Below are 17,122 nucleotides of genomic sequence, written 5' to 3'. Positions count from 1 at the left end.
AGTGCTGGGGAGAGGCGGGGAGCACAGACTGTGATCAATACAGATTCCCTGAACTCCATTTCAGACACTGCAATTTCAAGCCATGGCCCTCAGTTATCACATTGGTAGAGCAAGATTCCAAGCTTTTCAGCCAATTATCATCCTATCCACCATCACCATCTACTTCCCAAAGGACACGGTCAAACAGTTCATCAGATACCAGAGGAGTAAAGTAACTGCCTACATCACCACTAAGCTCACTACATCAGGTGTCCCTGACACAGGCCTTCAGTGCAGAGCACTCCGTTTATAACCACCGCAGGTTTCTGCTCTCCACTCCTCACCAAATCTCTTAGCACCACTGACAACCAGAGCCCACCAGTACCCCAAAAAGCTATGAGCTACTAAAGAGCATGGTTCTCAAGCTTGTTTCTTTCCCAGCAGACCTAAGGGCTACAACACATAACTCTTCTCCATTCCCACCATCACCACCTTAGTCCAACCCACTAACCCACTTTCAAGTAATAGCTCCTAACCAGTTTCCCTCTGCCCATATTTAACCCCTTGGAACACCTTCCCTTCCATTCCCTTGAACACTGGCTAACGACATCTACTTCTGTTTCTTCTCTTCCACTCAACATTCACACTTCCTTTCCTGGCTTGCCGATTTTACTTTATCAACCTTACTGTGGACTCTGCACTTCCTTTCCTTTCAGCAACATCAGCACCTCCCAGTGAGAGCCTCTGCTAGCAGTTAGCCTTCAGACAAGTCCTTGGCTGGAAGGGCCTCCCCTGGACTAGACACCGACCAGGGCACTGGAACAGTGGAACTCACACAACAGACATTTGCTACCATGGACCAAGATCTCCTACTGGCCACTACAGACAGTTCAGTTCAGTTGCTCAGTCGTGTCCGACTCTTTGCGACCCCATGAACTGCAGCACACCAGGCCTCCCTGTCCATCACCAACTCCTGGAGGCCACCCAAACCCATGTCCATTGAGTTGGTGATGCCATCCAACCATCTCATCCTCTGTCCTCCCCTACTCCTCCTCCCCTCAATCTTTCCCAGCATCAGGGTCTTTTCCAATGAGTCAGTTCTTCGCATCAGGTGGCCAAAGTATTGGAGTTTCAGCTTCAACATCAGTCCTTCCAATGAACACCTAGGACTGATCTCCTTTAGGATGGACTGGTTGGATCTCCTTGAAGTCCAAGGGACTCTCAAGAGTCTTCTCCAACACCACAGTTCAAAAACATCAATTCTTCGGTGCTCAGCTTTCTTTATAGTCCAACTCTCACATCCATACCTGACTGCTGGAAAAACCATAGCCTTGACTAGACAGGAGGGTCAGGGTCTAAACAAGCCCATTCCAAGGCAGTTTTACTTCAAATGAAGAGCTTCCATAATGCTTGACTTCCCCTCCAGAGTCCTCCTCCCTCCTGATTCTCCCAGTGCCTAACCAGGCTTTGCCCATGGCAGCACTCCACACACACAAACCATCTGTGCCTGTCCTAGCCTGCTCACCCTTCTGCTGCAGACCTGCCAGCCTGGGGGGCGGGGGTGGGGGGGGTTGGCTAATGTCAATCTGGGAACACTCTTGTTCCAAGCTTTTAGGCAATGACTCAATTTTCACAGCTAGAGCTCAAAACTCATCACATAAATGTATGACTGTGGGGCCTTTTTAAGTATTGTGAACACCTAGGATAAGGGGATAAAAAATAATCATTCCAAAGCACCTTAATCAAAATGATGCAGGATCCTTTTTCCCAACAAGACACAGAGATGGAGGAAGCATCTCCTAGTATCAGTTTTCCTCATGTCAGACAACTGATTCAGGTCTACAAAGTACGAAATGTAATCAACACAGGCGAGAGGAAAAACAAGACAGGACGGGGGCAGGGAGAAGTGAAGGGAAGCCCAAGACCAACCCTAAATGTTCCTCAGGATTTCACGCCCCCTCCCCCTTCCCAAAGCACCAGCTTTCTTTCTGTGGCTGTTACCTGTTGCTGCTGCTCAGACGAACAGCTCATTTTGTCCCCACCTTCCACCCTCTCCAGTCTATAGTGAGTCATTTCTCTCCTCCTGCCTCTTCATTAATCCTTCCCTCCTTCCTTCTGTTCTCAGTGTTAAGTCAGCTAGCCATTTATCTGTTTGAAGGGTATAAACCGCCCCAGTTTATGGAAGGAGGTCTTCCCATGGGATGCCTAGCAGATTCAGATCCAAACTGCCAGTACTGGGAGCAGGGGGTCGGGAGTGATGTCGTCCCCTAGCCCTTGCCTCTCCCTAGAGACCTCACAGCCCAGCCCAGTGCCACCTTCTAGGGCAGCTCCCTGACAATGCCTCAGGGCCTTAGCTCACATGTTTCTATTTGACCCTCACCCTTCTGCCTCTCACACTTTTACTGCATAAAATTCTCTTAAACCTTTTTAGCTTTCATAGTCTCATTGATGTTCTTGAATGTGAAAAATACCATATTAATGATACAATCATACTAGCCAAATGCTGAAATCATTGGCTGGGTTCTGGGACTTCCTTGGTGGTCCAGTGGTTAGGACTCAATGCTTTCAGGGCCTGGGTTCAATCCCTGGTTGGGGCCTGAAAGATCCCACAAGCCACGTGGCACAGGAAAAAAAAAAAAAAATTTGCCCCGGTTCAAAGTCTTCATTCTCCCTCTCCCTCATTTTCAACTACCACATAAGCAAGCTTGCAATCCAGCTCAGTTTTGTCAGACTTTGGTCAGTTGGTCCTGGCGCATTCTGTGAGCACCTTCTTTCGTTCCTGCTACAGCAGTTCTGAGAGCCCTCGGGTCCACCTGGCACTTCTGACCTCCTGACTTTCCTTAATGAGGAGCTATGAGACCCCTCCAGAAGCAGGGCTGACCGTTCCCCTGCTCTGTGCGCCCACTGTGCCAAGTACTCACCCAGGCGATGGTGGTTATCATGTTCCTTGACTATGAGCCCCTTGGAGGGTAGGGACCACTTCTTGTTTTTATATCCTGGCATCTAACATAGAGGTTGAAGTTTTTATCCAGAGAGTGAAAAGAGGCTTTTTCATTGCCTCTAAGGTGGTTACCATGAGGTCCTCCCTATTCTTTTACGGACTTGGTTGGTTTTGTCATGTCCAACAAAAACCTTAAAAGGCAGCTCAGTGTCACTGTTAGTTTACAATCCCTGATCTCATTCACCATTCATCAATGGCCCCATTCTTTAGAGCTCTTCCCCACCACCAACCTTAGCCCAGTGTCTAACAAAATCTGCATTCCAAGAGCTGTCTCAGCCCTGGAGAGGCCACCAGATAATAACAGGCTGGGGGAAATGTCTCCTGATTTGCACTAAATTACGTGGTTGATTTTGTTACCCGTGACCCAGCACTTCTTCCCAAGGAAAGTTCCTGGTCCCACCCCCAGGCAACTCCAGAGCCTAACTACACACTATGGCAGGTTAAAGGTATAAACCCTGAGGAAGGTAGAGAAGCAGACTGAATAGTGCAAATAAACCCACTTCGATGTACCTCTGCTATGCCAAACACACAAGAGAGCGCCACCATGCACCAGTGCTCGGCTCCCGAGATGTATATTTTACTTTTACATTGCTATGTCTGCTCCGAATAAAGAAGGGCCATTCGGCTTTCACTTGAAGTTGAACAGGGACCGGACCCGGACACAGCAAATGCTTGTTCCCATTCAGGGAGCACTAGTGAGGAGCCACAGTGAGAGCCTTGGGAGGCCCATCCCGATGAGGGACCACCAGGAAACTGCAGCCTGTGGAGGGCGAACCTGGGGAGGGGGCAGGGGAGGCACCACATTTACGGAAGCAGCAACAAAAAGGACAAAAGGGCCTAGTGGGCTGCCATTCCCACCCATCACTGGCCACCAATAGAGAAATTCATTTATAGTGACCCTGGAAGAAGAGATGTGCTAAAGCAGACATATAACTAAGAAGAAAGGCAATAATTGGTCTGATGGGCAGGGGAAAAATTATTCCAGGAGTTGAGAGCCTATGCAAGAACACTTACGGCTCACACAGTCATCATAACTCAGCCCCCTCAAGCATTTTGTGCTCTGCTTATGGTGTTAACTTTAATGTCTTAACATATAACACCATCCGCACTAACACAAAATACTACACACGCCAGATGAGGCTGAGTTATAGTTGCTGTGGGAAGCATAACTTTGAATTTCCTGATTTTGGTGCATTTAATCTCAACCATAATGTTACATTAACGTCGGTTTTGCATTTCATTTCCCAGTTTAGAAGAATAGAACAGCGTCAGCGCCTTCGCCTGTCTGTACAGAAAAAGGAGGCGGGCTGACTGGGGCCATGGGCAGATGGACCGCAACCCAGCAACTGGGCCTTCCTGCTAAAGAGCCTGACCCGACCCCTCCCACTTGGAGGAACCTGGACCAGGACGAGTGAAAGGCAAGGAAGGGGTGAGTTCTTTCTCTAGGGAATGACCTTTCCATCCACTTGCAAAGTGCAGGAACCAGGAGCAGAGAAGGGAAGAAGCTGAATACAGAGCAACAGCAATGTGTGTGTATCAGGTGGGTGGGTGGGGGGGCGGATAGAGGGGGTAGAGGCCTCCTGCTGCTCAGCCTCAAATGGAGGAGGAGACCAATACAGTGTGATTTGTAGGGATAGCAATCAATTTCCTGTGAAGTTTTCCAAAATGTCTCTTTCACAAGACTAATAATGAGGAGTCAGCTTCAAATCACACCAAAAATCCACCAAATGCCCCTCTTCTATATTATCCCTTCTCCTGTCACCATCAACCCTCCCCCAACCCTGCCCTCCCCAAATAACCCAGCATCTGGACAACTTTCTATAAAAAAGAAATGCCTTTACTCATAGTTCTAACTCAAAATGCAGATGGAATCTCTTCAAGGTTTCCTTAAAAAAAAAAAAAAAAAAAGCCCCTGCGGACAAAGAGCAAACACTAGAAAACCTCAACCCCAAAGGTCATTTTTCTCCAAGTTCTGGGCACTTGAATACAGATGGGAAGGAAAACAGTCAGTGGGGCTGCCGCGGAGCAGCGAGGAAAAGACTGCACCTCGGGGCCTGACCGAGCCTGATGGACAAACTCAGGGAGGTGGGGAGGGGGCAGCCGGAACGTGTGCTCCCAGATCGGAGCCCTGGGCTGCCCCTCCCTGGCCATCCGGACGGCCCAGGTTACTTCCTCCTCCCCACGTTTTGTGGCCTACACCTCATTTCCCTCACTTACATCTGCTTCGAGCTTTTCTGAACACTGAGGTGGTGAGAGGACTTGCCCCCAGGTTAAAAGCGGCACAATTACAGTTCCCACCAAAGCTTTCAGGCTGCTCCCGGGGCTTCAGGGTCACAGCCGCCGTCATCTGACGCACAGCCACACCAAAATGAGCAATGTGAACTCTCGCTGATTGAGGACAAGGCAGTCACAATTCTCAACCAGATAAAAACCCACTTTCACGTCAAGAAACAATTCCTGAGGCAAGAAAGGAATTGTACACCTCACATTCAGAGTCTCTAAAACATGGTAATCCACCTAAATTACGTGAAAAAATATTTTCAAATGAAAAATAGTCTCATATTCAACCTATACCTATCATGTCAATCTGAATCAAAACACATAAAACAAAATGAGTGCAAATACCAGAAAGGTGAAAGCCTGTTACTGGCAAACCAACCATTCCAGTTTCAGCAATCTGAACAAAGTACAAAAGTAAACAGCAAAAATTATGACAAATGGAAAATACCAGATGTTTTACGACATTTACAATCAGTATTGTTGAGTACAACTGAGTCTGTGCCTGTCCGTTTGTATGGTGGCAATCCTGTTGGATAGTCCCTACAAGCTGACTCAGGGACTTCTGAATGGCAGACACAGATGAGAGAAATGAAACCCACGCCAAGACTCCAGAGAGGCCCTGGCCCAAAACTTGTTCCTGCCTCCTACACAAATGAGGGATATGATACACTCCCAGAAGAATCAGAAGTGCACTGTGTTCAAGCATTCTCAAAGAGTTCAACTCTTGGGAGCCAGGCAGGAGAGGAGCTGGGGTGGTTCTGATTCACAGTCCAAATGCATCCCCAGGAGGCATGCAGACCTTGCTCATGAAATATCTCTGCAGGTGGACAGTCACCAAGCCACTAGGGAGAGTTGACCAAACCTGTACAACATATTCAGGTTCTTTCACTGTCATATCTAGAAGCAGACACTCATCCCAAATCTCAATCTTTTCTGCTCCCATTCAAATTCTTTTTTGGTCTTTATTAAAACAAAGAGCAAGTCATTATCATTCTCCTTGGAACAACTCCTTCCCAGTTTGGACAAAAAAATCAGTCACTAAAAGTATATTAAATTTTTTTTTTCTAAGTCTTAATTTTTGTGCCTTTAATGATTCTTGTTCCTTTTATTCTAAGCTTCTCTCCAATTCCTTCACTAGCCATGTTGACCAAAAGACCTAAACAATGTAGAGGCTATAATGAGAACCTGACCTGTGAAGAGTTCAGTGGAAGGACACAGCGTTATCTGGGACGGACAACTTTTCCAATCCACCTTCCAACTTTCTCTGAATCCTGTCAGGACTCCACCACCTGCAAACTTTAAGGCAGATTTTGTTTGTTTGTTTTCAGAGAGAGAGGAGGGCTTTAAGATGCCAATAACAGTAAGTCTCAAGTCACTCTGGGCCACCCATCCCCTTCCTGAGAGCGGTCTGGTTCAACAACAGAGCTGTCTGGCCCCAAACTCACCTTCCTACCTGTTGATCACAGCATTGTAGAGACCTAATGAAGTAGAGATGCATTACATTTATCACTTGCCCTAGATCCACTCAAATCCATCACTATGTCACAGCAAGAAGTTAGATTGATCTGACAGGATTTGCTCTTCTTCACAAACCCATGTAAGTTATTACTCAGTACCCTATGCTCTTCTAGCTGTTTGCTGATTGATTATCTGACGATCAGGTCAAGTATCTTCTCTGGAATCACAGTAAACTAACGGGTCTATAATTTCCAAGATCATTCGTATTCGCCTTTTAAAGATAAGCAAGACAGCGAATGCTTCTTCCTGAGTTCTCTACAGCAACAGCTAATGCTTTGCTAATAATGAACCAGGACAGCCAATTCCTTAAGTGCCCTTGGAATCACATCATCAGGGTTCATTGACTCTGGAGATAATCTTTAATTAGGCTCAGATCCTGGTGAACAACAGGAAGCCCAACCTCAAACTGGGTCCAGAAGGTTTCTTCCTTCTTGGGAAGGAAGTTGGTGATACAAGTGACTTAAGTCTGCACTGCATTACATTTTCAGCACTGCAATCAATTAATAAAAAGAACAAAAAATTAAAAGAACAATGTCCTTGAAAGAGAAATGAAAGGTAATACTGACAAACCAAACTGAGACATGAATCAAGCTTCATCTTCAATAACATTGGCAGAATCCTCTGGAGAACAAGAGAACAAAGCTACATCATTATCTCACCATATAATCTAACTGAAAAGTTCAGAAACAAACATACTCAGGCAGGTGTCAGGAAGCAGAAAGCAGGAAATGTCATCGAGAAGGTACCCAGCAACCGTGAGGCTTCAGAAGAGGGCTGAATCCTGTGCAATAGGGATGTGTTAGATTTTTAGACTCAGGTCCTGCTTGGGCTTACTCAGTGACTGAAATCATCAGCAAGGGAGATAATATGGCATATTGGGGTATGGCTTCCTGATTCTCAACTCCAGAGAATCTATGTAACCAAGACTCCCACCCACCACCCAAGCACACCCATCACAGAATCTCCAGTAGGTTGGGGAGGTGGAGAGGATGACTCTACAGCGTGGGTAGGAGCAAGAGGCTGAGAAAATAAGTGGCTCAGGCAGCTCCCAGGCCGTCCTCCCTTTCACGCAAAGTTGCTTTTCCTAGGATGCTCTCCTCATACAGCTCCTGTCTTCTCAAGCCTCAGCACGCCTACTTTCAGTCCTTTCCCAAAGTAGACCACTAGCTTAAGGGAGAATAGGAAAGAGAGGAGTAGGGGAAGGTAAAAGCGTTGTGGTACCTGCTTTTTGGAAAATAATCTCCCATCTAAAGATAGAAGCCTTTCCTGGGAAAAAACAAACCATGAGAAATGAACCCAGTTCACCTCTGCAGGGCTCCTACCATCCTCTTCTCCTCCTCTAACTACTAAAAGCTACTCCCAGACCAACATGTCTACACAGCCCCAAATTACACACCTGATAATCCAGCCCTACAGGGAAGAGTTACAGTTCTAGAGTCAGGCACACCCAGGACCCCCACACTATGATGAGCTGCCATATCAACCCCCAGGCACACCCCCAAAGCAAATACCAAGCACTCCAGTATCACAGGTGCACGAGTCTCTTGCTGCTAATCCAAGCTTCCTAGCAGCACTGCCTTAAAAGGTAAAAGATCCCTGAACACAGCTGGTAATCAAGGAAAAAAAAGCAAGAAATGTTCCTTTCCAACAGTGCAACAATGGTTGAGTTATCAAATGCTGTGTAACAAATCATCCCAAAACTTAGTGGCTTAAAACATCAATAATCATTTATTCTCTCACAGTTTTTCTGAGCCAGGAATTCAGGAGTGGCTCGGCTGGTCAGTCAGACTCAGGGTCTCTCCTGAGGTTAAAGTCAGATGTCCACTGGGTTGTAGCTATCTGAAGGCTTGACTGGGGCTGGCAGATTCACTTCGAGACAGGGCCAGGAATCATCACTAGCGAGTTGGTACTGGCGTTTAGCTAACAGTCTCAGTTCCTGTACACATGCACCTCTCCCCAGGGCTGCCTGAGTGTCCTCAAAGCATGGTGGCTGGCTTCTTCCAGAGCAAGTGATCCGAAAGAGCAAGGTGGGCTGCGACGCTTTTTATGACTGAGCCTCAGAACTCAGGCAGTGTCTTCCGCGCTGCTCTACTGACTCTACAGGGCTAGCTCTGATTCAGTGTGGAAGGGGAGCTACCACAGGGGGGAATATGGGGAGGCACGGATCACTGGGAGCCATCTTAGAGGCTGACTAACACAGTATTCCTTACAACAACATGCAGCAGCAGCAGGAGAAGGAAGGAGGGAAGGGAAAGGAGAGAGGAAGGATGGGACAGAAGGAAATCTTTGACTCTCAAAGGCTGAGACCAGAGAGAAACAGTGTGCCCAGTTGCCTCGAGGCCTCTCAGGTCTGCCTCGCCCTAGGATGCTTGAGGCAAGTCTTGCTTCTTAGGCAGGAACTCCAGATGTGTAGCTAAAAGCCAAGAAGACAAGAGAAAGTGCCTCTGCGTCCCAGAAAGCCAGTCTCTCCTCCCTCCCTCCTTGCCCACCCCACCTTTGCTGAAGCAATGATGCAACAGTTACCTGAGGATGAATCTGTGGCTTGTCACACGTGGCCTCAAAGTCCAGCACTAAAAAGTAGTGATACCTCTGGGGAGGGAAGGACATCATTGCCGCCATGGATGCGCCAAAGCTGTGGGCCGCCAGCTTTCTGGTGGATATGGAGCAGAACTCCGGAACACCACAAGGAGAAAACAAGTGAGAGCCCAGCACTTTTCTTGCTCTTGAAAGCAAATATGAAGAAAATCGAGCTGCTCCAGTCTGTAAAGGTGCTAGCATTGAACATCCAGAAGCATCTAAAACTTAGGGGAGGAAAGTTTAAAAAAAAAAAAAAAAGAAAGGAGAAGAAAGAGGAAAAAAAAAAAGAACAGAGTCTGGGTTACTCCCTCCCACCGTGGCGCTGTTCCATCTAGTCTTCAGAAATATTCAGACAACATGAACCACTCCCCAGTGTTTCTGTGCCCCTTTTCTAAATCCCAGTATTCATGACTGAAGCTCAAGACCCTAAACATTGGCTCCCACAGCATTATGACAGCTCTGAGTCTCCCAGACCATCTCAAAACAAGATGCAGCACTGGCCTTGATCTTTAAGTGGAGCTCTGAAGTTCAAAAGAGAGGAGAGACAAAAATGCTGTGGTCACGTCTCAGGTGGCAACAGTTAACACTAAAGCTAAGTTTCCCAAAGTAACCGGGGGTGACCCCATTGAACCAGTCCTGGGCGCTAAGTAGACTCAGACCAACAGCAGAAAATGCCCAGGATTCTGTCCTCAGCTACAGTCCAAGCCACTTGCCCCTGGCATTCCTTTCTGTATCTTGCCATCTCCATATGCCCGCCTCCCTTCTTCCAATTGGAAAGCAGGCGGAGTCATCACAGGGAGCTTGCTCACCATAGTCTGGTGACTCCCCAGTCCCCAGACAGTAAGGGGCGCCTGGGGGAATGAACGCCTGCAGAGCACAGCTGGCAACAGCCTCAGCCCTTTCCCTCCCCTGCCCTTAGACTCTCTACTAGAGGCCTTGAATGACTGCAGGACTTTTTTAAATAGGGAAGAAAAAGAGAAAACCCAGATGTGGCAGTAATGGGAGCATTGCTAAAAATCTAGTAAAGTTTTCTGAGTGAACATGTGCAAAAAAAAAAAAAAAAAAAAAATTCCAAATCACTTTTCAAGTTTGCCCTTTAAATTTGCAGAATGTCTGCTCCTTAGAGGGCTAACAAAATATAAAAATCAAAGCCTAAGTTTTACTCACAAATAACTCAAGCTTCCTTAAAAAAAAAGAGGAATAAAGCAGAAATTTTGTGTTTTTCCCATTTCATACCCAATACTCCAATTCCCTCAACTTTAATCCTCAAAGTAAAACAAGAAATCTTGCTGCTCAATATGGAAACAGCCACAGTTTAAGCTTTCTGAAGCCCCATTCTGACAGAGCCAAAAGCTTGTCTCTGAAAGACTGCAGTGGGCACTCGCTCCCTGCTGTAGCGTGGAGGCGGTCAGCAGCCGGGAAGTCCAGCGCACCCTCAAGGCAACGATGTTATGACCACCTGAGTGAACACAGACAATGCCAAGTATTTCTTCTCATCCCGGCTCTCCTGTGACACACAAACTGACCTACAGTAACTTGCCTGCGTGTTTATATGCTGTGTGGGTCCACAATTTGCCTATTCCCATAGTGAGAGCCCATGTAGAACTAGGACTGGAAAGTATTTTAAGTTCTTCACGATCCCAGAACAAGCACAGTGCTTGTTTTCACCGTGGCTTCACAGCCTCTCCAAAAACGCAGCCCGATCCCGCAGCCCAGATCCGGAGCCTGGGACAGACAAAGGCTGGCTTGAGTTTCATTATGGAATCCCTTGGAAAGGCAAACAGGCCAACAGTCCTTTGAAAGCTGGAATCCAAAATAACTCTCCACGTCACCCACTCCTGAACAGTACTGGAAGCCTTGCTGACATGGGAGACACCAGTCTGCTCAGATTATACATTCTAGTTTGGATTCAAAGTCCCTCAGTGCCTTAGAACTCTTCTCTAAGTCCTCAAAGTCAGGCCACGTATAAGTACTTTTGAAAGTTTTAATGTTTTCCAGTGTATATATACTACGTCAAGTGTTTACGGTCAATCAGACCCAACTTGCCAAATACTGCAGGCAATTAAGCATCGTGATTAAGGAGCACTTCTGGGTTTGAATCCTGGTTTTACCACTTATTTGGCACTTTGGGCAAGTTCTGTTCGATTCCTCACCTGTAAAATGACAATAGCAGCTCCTACTCCTTAAATGAGAGTGAAATGAGAGCAGGGTTTGGCACAAAGGGCTCAGTAAGTATTAGTTTACCGTTATTACTATCATCCTGTTGGGTTATGCACACCTGGCCAACCCAGGACCCCCATACTTGGAGCCTATAAACCCAATGCATAAGGCAATCTCAGAGTAGCATCAACGTCTTCTGCATCCCCTGACTGCTCTAGACCTCCCATACCATTACTATACATGCCCTATCCCCTGCCGTGGACAACACAGTGACAGCCAGAGGTCCTCACAATGGCCAAGGCTTCCTTTCTCAACTGATTTCACCCACATCACAAAGCTTCTCTCTTGTAAAAAGTCTCTGAAGGAAATTCAAAAAAGAGGGAATCTATGTATACATATAGCTGATTCACTTTTCTGCTGTTTAGCAGAAACTAACACAACAGTGTAAAACAACTACACCACAATAAAAAAATAATTTTGAAAAATTAAAAAAAATTTTAGACCAGGCCTCCACATGTATGCAGTCACTGGGTTCCATACTTCCCTTACCTCTAAAAATCAAGTTCAACTCAAGTCAAGAAAAAGAAGACAGCTCTTCTCTTCCTACAAAATTCAGTCTAATAGCTTTAGAGCCATTAATTGTAGAAGAGGAAAGTAAAAGTCTCCATCAGCTGCAGTGGGAGGAACAGAAGAGTATGTGTGTTGGGGGGTGGGGGGTAGGTATCAGAATTCATAAAGAGGCAGGAAGGTGTGATGCAGCATATCACAGCCCTAGTCGGGCATGAAGGGCATCCATTGGGAGAGAGGGAAGAGCAGCCTGATGTGGGAGCCACGGGTAGGTAAAAGAAACACCCAAGAGGGGAAAGAGCAGTGGCAACAAAGGGAGATTAGTTACATACAGAGGGACTGATCCAAAAGGGGATTGCATTAAGGGTAATGGGACCAGGCTTCTCACTGTTAATATGGAAAGGGAAAAACATCCGTATATCAAAGTGGAACTGGAAATATCTTCAACTGGAATTGGAGTTGAACTCAAGGTTTCTGACATATATGCTATAAAAATAAAGCTAGATGTAAATGTTAGGATGAGTATATATCTACACACAAATATATAGACACACGTATACATAAAATCCCATGGACGGAGGGGCCTGGTGGGCTGCAGTCCATGGGGTCGCTAGGAGTCGGACACGACTGAGCGACTTCACTTTAACTTTTCACTTTCATGCATTGGAGAAGGAAATGGCAACCCACTCCAGTGTTCTTGCCTGGAGAATCCCAGGGACAGGGGGAGCCTGGTGGGCTGCCGTCTATGGGGTCGCACAGAGTCGGACACGACTGAAGCGACTTAGCAGCAGCAGCATACATATTTTCTAGCTCTGTTTACTGAAGGGCCAGGGAGAAACAACACTCTTTGGAGAAAATGGCCGATTCCAGGGCCACAGCAGAGAAAGCACAAGATGAGCTTAGAACATCTTGTTGTGCCAGAAAGCAGGGAGACACTCAAAGGATGCAGAAGCCAGCTTGAAGGGGCTTCCACCGGCAAGTAAATAATATTAATGGATTATTATGCACTGAATAAAAAAAGGAAACCATGAGGCCTTAAGATAAAAATAAATGAATGAATAATTTTAAAAGTTAAAGTTTGGCAAGGGAATTCACATAGTTCCAAAGTATCTACCCACAGAATGCTTATTAACAGGGAGTAAGTTTACAGTGCAGAAGCCTAGCAGACATCTCCCCAATCCAGTGAACAAAATGAACATCAATAAGGGGATTAATCAAAATCATGCATCACATGATAGGATGCAATGAGAAAATCAAAGCATCATTTCTGTGATATTTCTATCAAAGACGCATGAAATGAAGTGCAAGTCGCTCAATCATGTCTATGACGTGATTCATAGGGCCGCTTGACTCTTTGTGACTCCATAGACTGTACAGTCCATGGAATTCTCCAGGCCAGAATACTGGAATGGGTAGCCTTTCCCTTCTCCAGGGGATCTTCCCAACCCGGGGAGCGAATCCAGGTCACCCGCATTGCAGGCGGATTCTTTACCAGCTGAGCCACAAGGGAAGCCCAAGAATACTAGAGTGGGTAGCCTATTCTTTCTCCAGTGGATCTTCCCGAACCAGGGTCTCCTGCATTAGATGCATAACCTGAATCGAATCATGAGAAATACCAGAGAAACCCTAAGTGGGAGACACTCTACAAAATAACCAGCCTGTAATCTTCGAAAGTATCAAAGTCATGAATATCAAGGAAATTTTACTGGGAAAAGTCTACAAGAGATTAAACAGACCTGGTAACTAAATGCAATGCATGATTTTGAACTGGATCATTTTGCTACAAAGATCATTATTGGGACAACTGGCAAAACTTGAATGGGGTTTGAGGATTAAATGGAGGCAACATATCAATGTTAATTTTGATGGTTGTGCTACGGTTAGGTAGGAGAGTGTCCTTGCACGTAGGAAATACATGCAAAGTATTTAGGGTGATGGAGTGTTAGGTAGGCAACTCAACAGTTCAGGAAAAAAAATTCTTTGTACTGTACTTCTAACTTTATATAAATCTGGCCTATTTCAAACTTTAAAAAAAAAAATTTAAGCCACATGCAATGTTATTAAAAAGAAAAAAAAAAAAGTGCAACAGGAACGGTACATGAAGGAGCCATAATCCCGTACTGCCTACAGAAGGTAGGCTGCCCGGAGGCTGGCAAAAGCCAGCCCTCAATGCACAGTCTCCATCCTAAGTGCCCCCGCCCAGTGCCCCCTCACTGGGCACTCCTGCCACTGCTAGCATCTGCTCCGGAAACACCCCTGCACTCCCTGCAGAGGCGCCCCACCTGCCTGTCTACCTGCTGACATCTTAGGGATTTCCCCTTTCTGTTGATGTCTTTATACTTCAGTCACAAGTCTGCAGAATATAAGTCGATAACCTATATCATCAACCGGGACTATGAGAATCTAGTTGACAGGCGGAACTCAAAAGGAACCGTTTATGTTCTCTGTATATCTATTTGCACACCAGCTTTCACCCGAGACCAAGATTTACACACATTTACTCTGACACCCATTTCCTTTTCCTAGCAAATTAAAGGTAGTAAGTAGCCTATGGCAAAGAGGAAAATGAATGATTCTCTCTCCTCAAAATAAAGGGACCAGCCTCCCAGTGGGGCAGGGGAGGGGAAAACAGCCCGATTCGGAGGTGCAGGCCCGCGCCACAGCCCCTGGAGGACCGTCTCTGGGTAGAGTATTTACACAACAGACACAATGGCTCCTCTGCAGCCATTACTGTCGGTCAGGTAAATAACGCATGTGCCAAAACACACATTTAATGAGGGAAATAATATGCCTTTATAAAAAGCCTCGATCCGTATTTACCTGAGAGACCAGAGAAGCACCAAATCACCAGATTAGTGGACCACAGAGGAGTCATTCTGGTGTCTTGGGTAAATAGACATTTTATAGCCTTCCATTACTGGAGGGGGAAGGAAGGGCGAAAGGAGGGGGCCATCCTTTAATATCCACATGCAGGCCAGGGGAGCCTGGGGAAGAGAAAAGAAGAGAAGCCCGTCATGAAATATGGGATCCACTCCCACCCCACCTCCCCATCCACTTGGGATATCTCTGGGGAGGGTATGGGTTTGTACCATCCCTGAACTCAACCCATTCCATAAAAAGCCAGACTGGGGAGTTCCCTGGTGGTCCAGTGGTTAGCACTTAGGGCTTTCACTGCTGTGGGCCTGGGTTCAATCCCTGGTCAGGGAATTAAGATTCTACAAGCCACACGTTGGTGGGTGGGGTGGGGGAGCCAGACTGGGAGGCAGAGGTGCATTCCAGAGAAACCCCAGGGCACTGAGGCAGGTTCTGGGCCCAGGTGACTGGAAGCACGTGGGACAGCCGCAGCATGCCCAGCACCGAGTTTCAGGGCAAGTCCCTGCCCCAATCTGACCTGCAGCAGCACAAGTACTCGGGCACCTGAGCCACAGAGGCATCCTCAAGAACACAGTAACACCTGTCTGCAACTCATCAGTCACAGGCCCTGCCTCAAGTGGCTAAAAATAACCTGGGAAAAATATAAATAAACTGCATGCCTTCAAGAGTCATAATGTTCAGTCTAATGAATGCATTCTTACTGCTGGAGCACTTTCTGTGAAAATCACAGACTGTCAAAGATGCAAGAAAACCTAAGAGGAGACACAGTCCAGTCAGTCAGGGAAAATGAGCCCCAGAAAGAGAAAAGAACAGTCCAAGGTTCACAGAGCAAGTAAGGGTAAGAAGAGAAGCTGGGACTCCCAACTCCCAGCTCCGCGCCTCCGGCCACTGCCCCAACACAAGCAGCAGGCACCAGCACTTGCGCCCTCAGCTTTTCTGCAGTCTCGCAGTGGAGGCCAGCAGCCTGAGGGCTCGGCCTAGTCTGCTGAAGGTGCAACAAAGCTTGACAGACCTACAAAAGCCTGGAACCTCTACATGACTTCTGATGGCCCCAAAGCAGAATGGAAGCAGGAACTCTAAAGCTGGTCCTCATCTCAAACAAAACACGCTCCTCCTCTGTACAACCCACCACCCTCCTGGCCTGGAGCTTTTGCTACTTCAGCTCCACGACAAGGCTAGGGAGAATCTGTCCAACATCGGAAGCAGCTGCTAAACCCAAACTATCAGCAGAGCTAAAGTCGCTAAAGACCTTCAGGAACACAAAACTCTGACGGCAACATCACGAGCCATAGGAGGCTCCCTCTCCCCTTCAATTAGCCCATCTCAGCCACTCAAGACAGCACAGAAAAAAGAAGTGCCTGTTTGTGATTTGCCTGCTGTTTGCTAACCCTCAGCCACATCCAGTGACTTGGGCCAACTCCTCTAAGGGGCCAAGGCTGAGAAACCTCTCTTTGCAAAGACCTGCATGTCAGCTGTGCCCCGTGGCACAGAAAAGAGGGCAAAGGCTCGTTTCCTAACACACCATAAACAGAATAGAAATGGAGAAAGGGCAGGGTATGGTATGGTATCCTCATCCCTTTAAGCTCCTCTCACACTCGTAGAACAGTATCTGACCCCAGAGGGGAGGTACCCAGAACTGGCTACTTGCCTGCTTCCAAGACGGAGAACTGGAATAGAAACAAGCAGTTGTTAAAAATGCTGGTATGAGACAAACACTGGTTCAAATCCCAACTCCACCACATGTTCTTTGTAATAATAGCTACAACAATAATGCCTATCTCATAAAGATTAGATTAGATCATATAATATGTACAAAGTGCTTTACACAATAGTACGATCTCAGTTAAAGGGAATTATTGTTAATACAGGAGAAAGAGAATAGGAAACTACTATTTTCTGAAAATCTACTATAAGCCAGGCACTACAGTGGTTAATTTGCATATTTCATCTCATTTAAGCCCCCCAACCATCAAGCAAAATAGGTAACAGCATTCCCATTTCACACACGAGAACACTAAGGCTGAGATGCACTCAGCTCTTCAGGGCTCTGTTCTCCTCTCCTACATTTGAGGGCCCACGGTCTCCACTTGGCTGATTCTCCCATCAGCCATGGGGCTAACAATGCATATCAACTGTAGTTTTTCTTCTGAGCTAAGATATGACTTT

The 17,122-nt window shown here is 46.6% G+C and overlaps 1 protein-coding gene across 10 annotated transcripts in view; it reads right to left on the bottom strand.

The window, feature by feature from the left end:
- Positions 1–17,122, bottom strand: part of ERI3 (ERI1 exoribonuclease family member 3) — a 130,730-nt gene that overhangs the window by 106,555 nt on the left and 7,053 nt on the right. For all 10 annotated transcript variants that reach the window (XM_055586093.1, XM_055586099.1, XM_055586091.1 and 7 more), the window contains one exon: positions 9,302–9,579. In XM_055586093.1, coding sequence (XP_055442068.1) covers positions 9,302–9,556 — 255 coding nt within the window. In that variant the 5' untranslated portion in view covers positions 9,557–9,579. The remainder of the gene's footprint in view (positions 1–9,301; positions 9,580–17,122) is intronic.

This window comes from Bubalus kerabau, chromosome 6, assembly GCF_029407905.1.
Source record: "Bubalus kerabau isolate K-KA32 ecotype Philippines breed swamp buffalo chromosome 6, PCC_UOA_SB_1v2, whole genome shotgun sequence".
NCBI lineage: Eukaryota > Metazoa > Chordata > Mammalia > Artiodactyla > Bovidae > Bubalus > Bubalus kerabau.
This window is presented reverse-complemented; position numbering and strand designations above follow the sequence as displayed.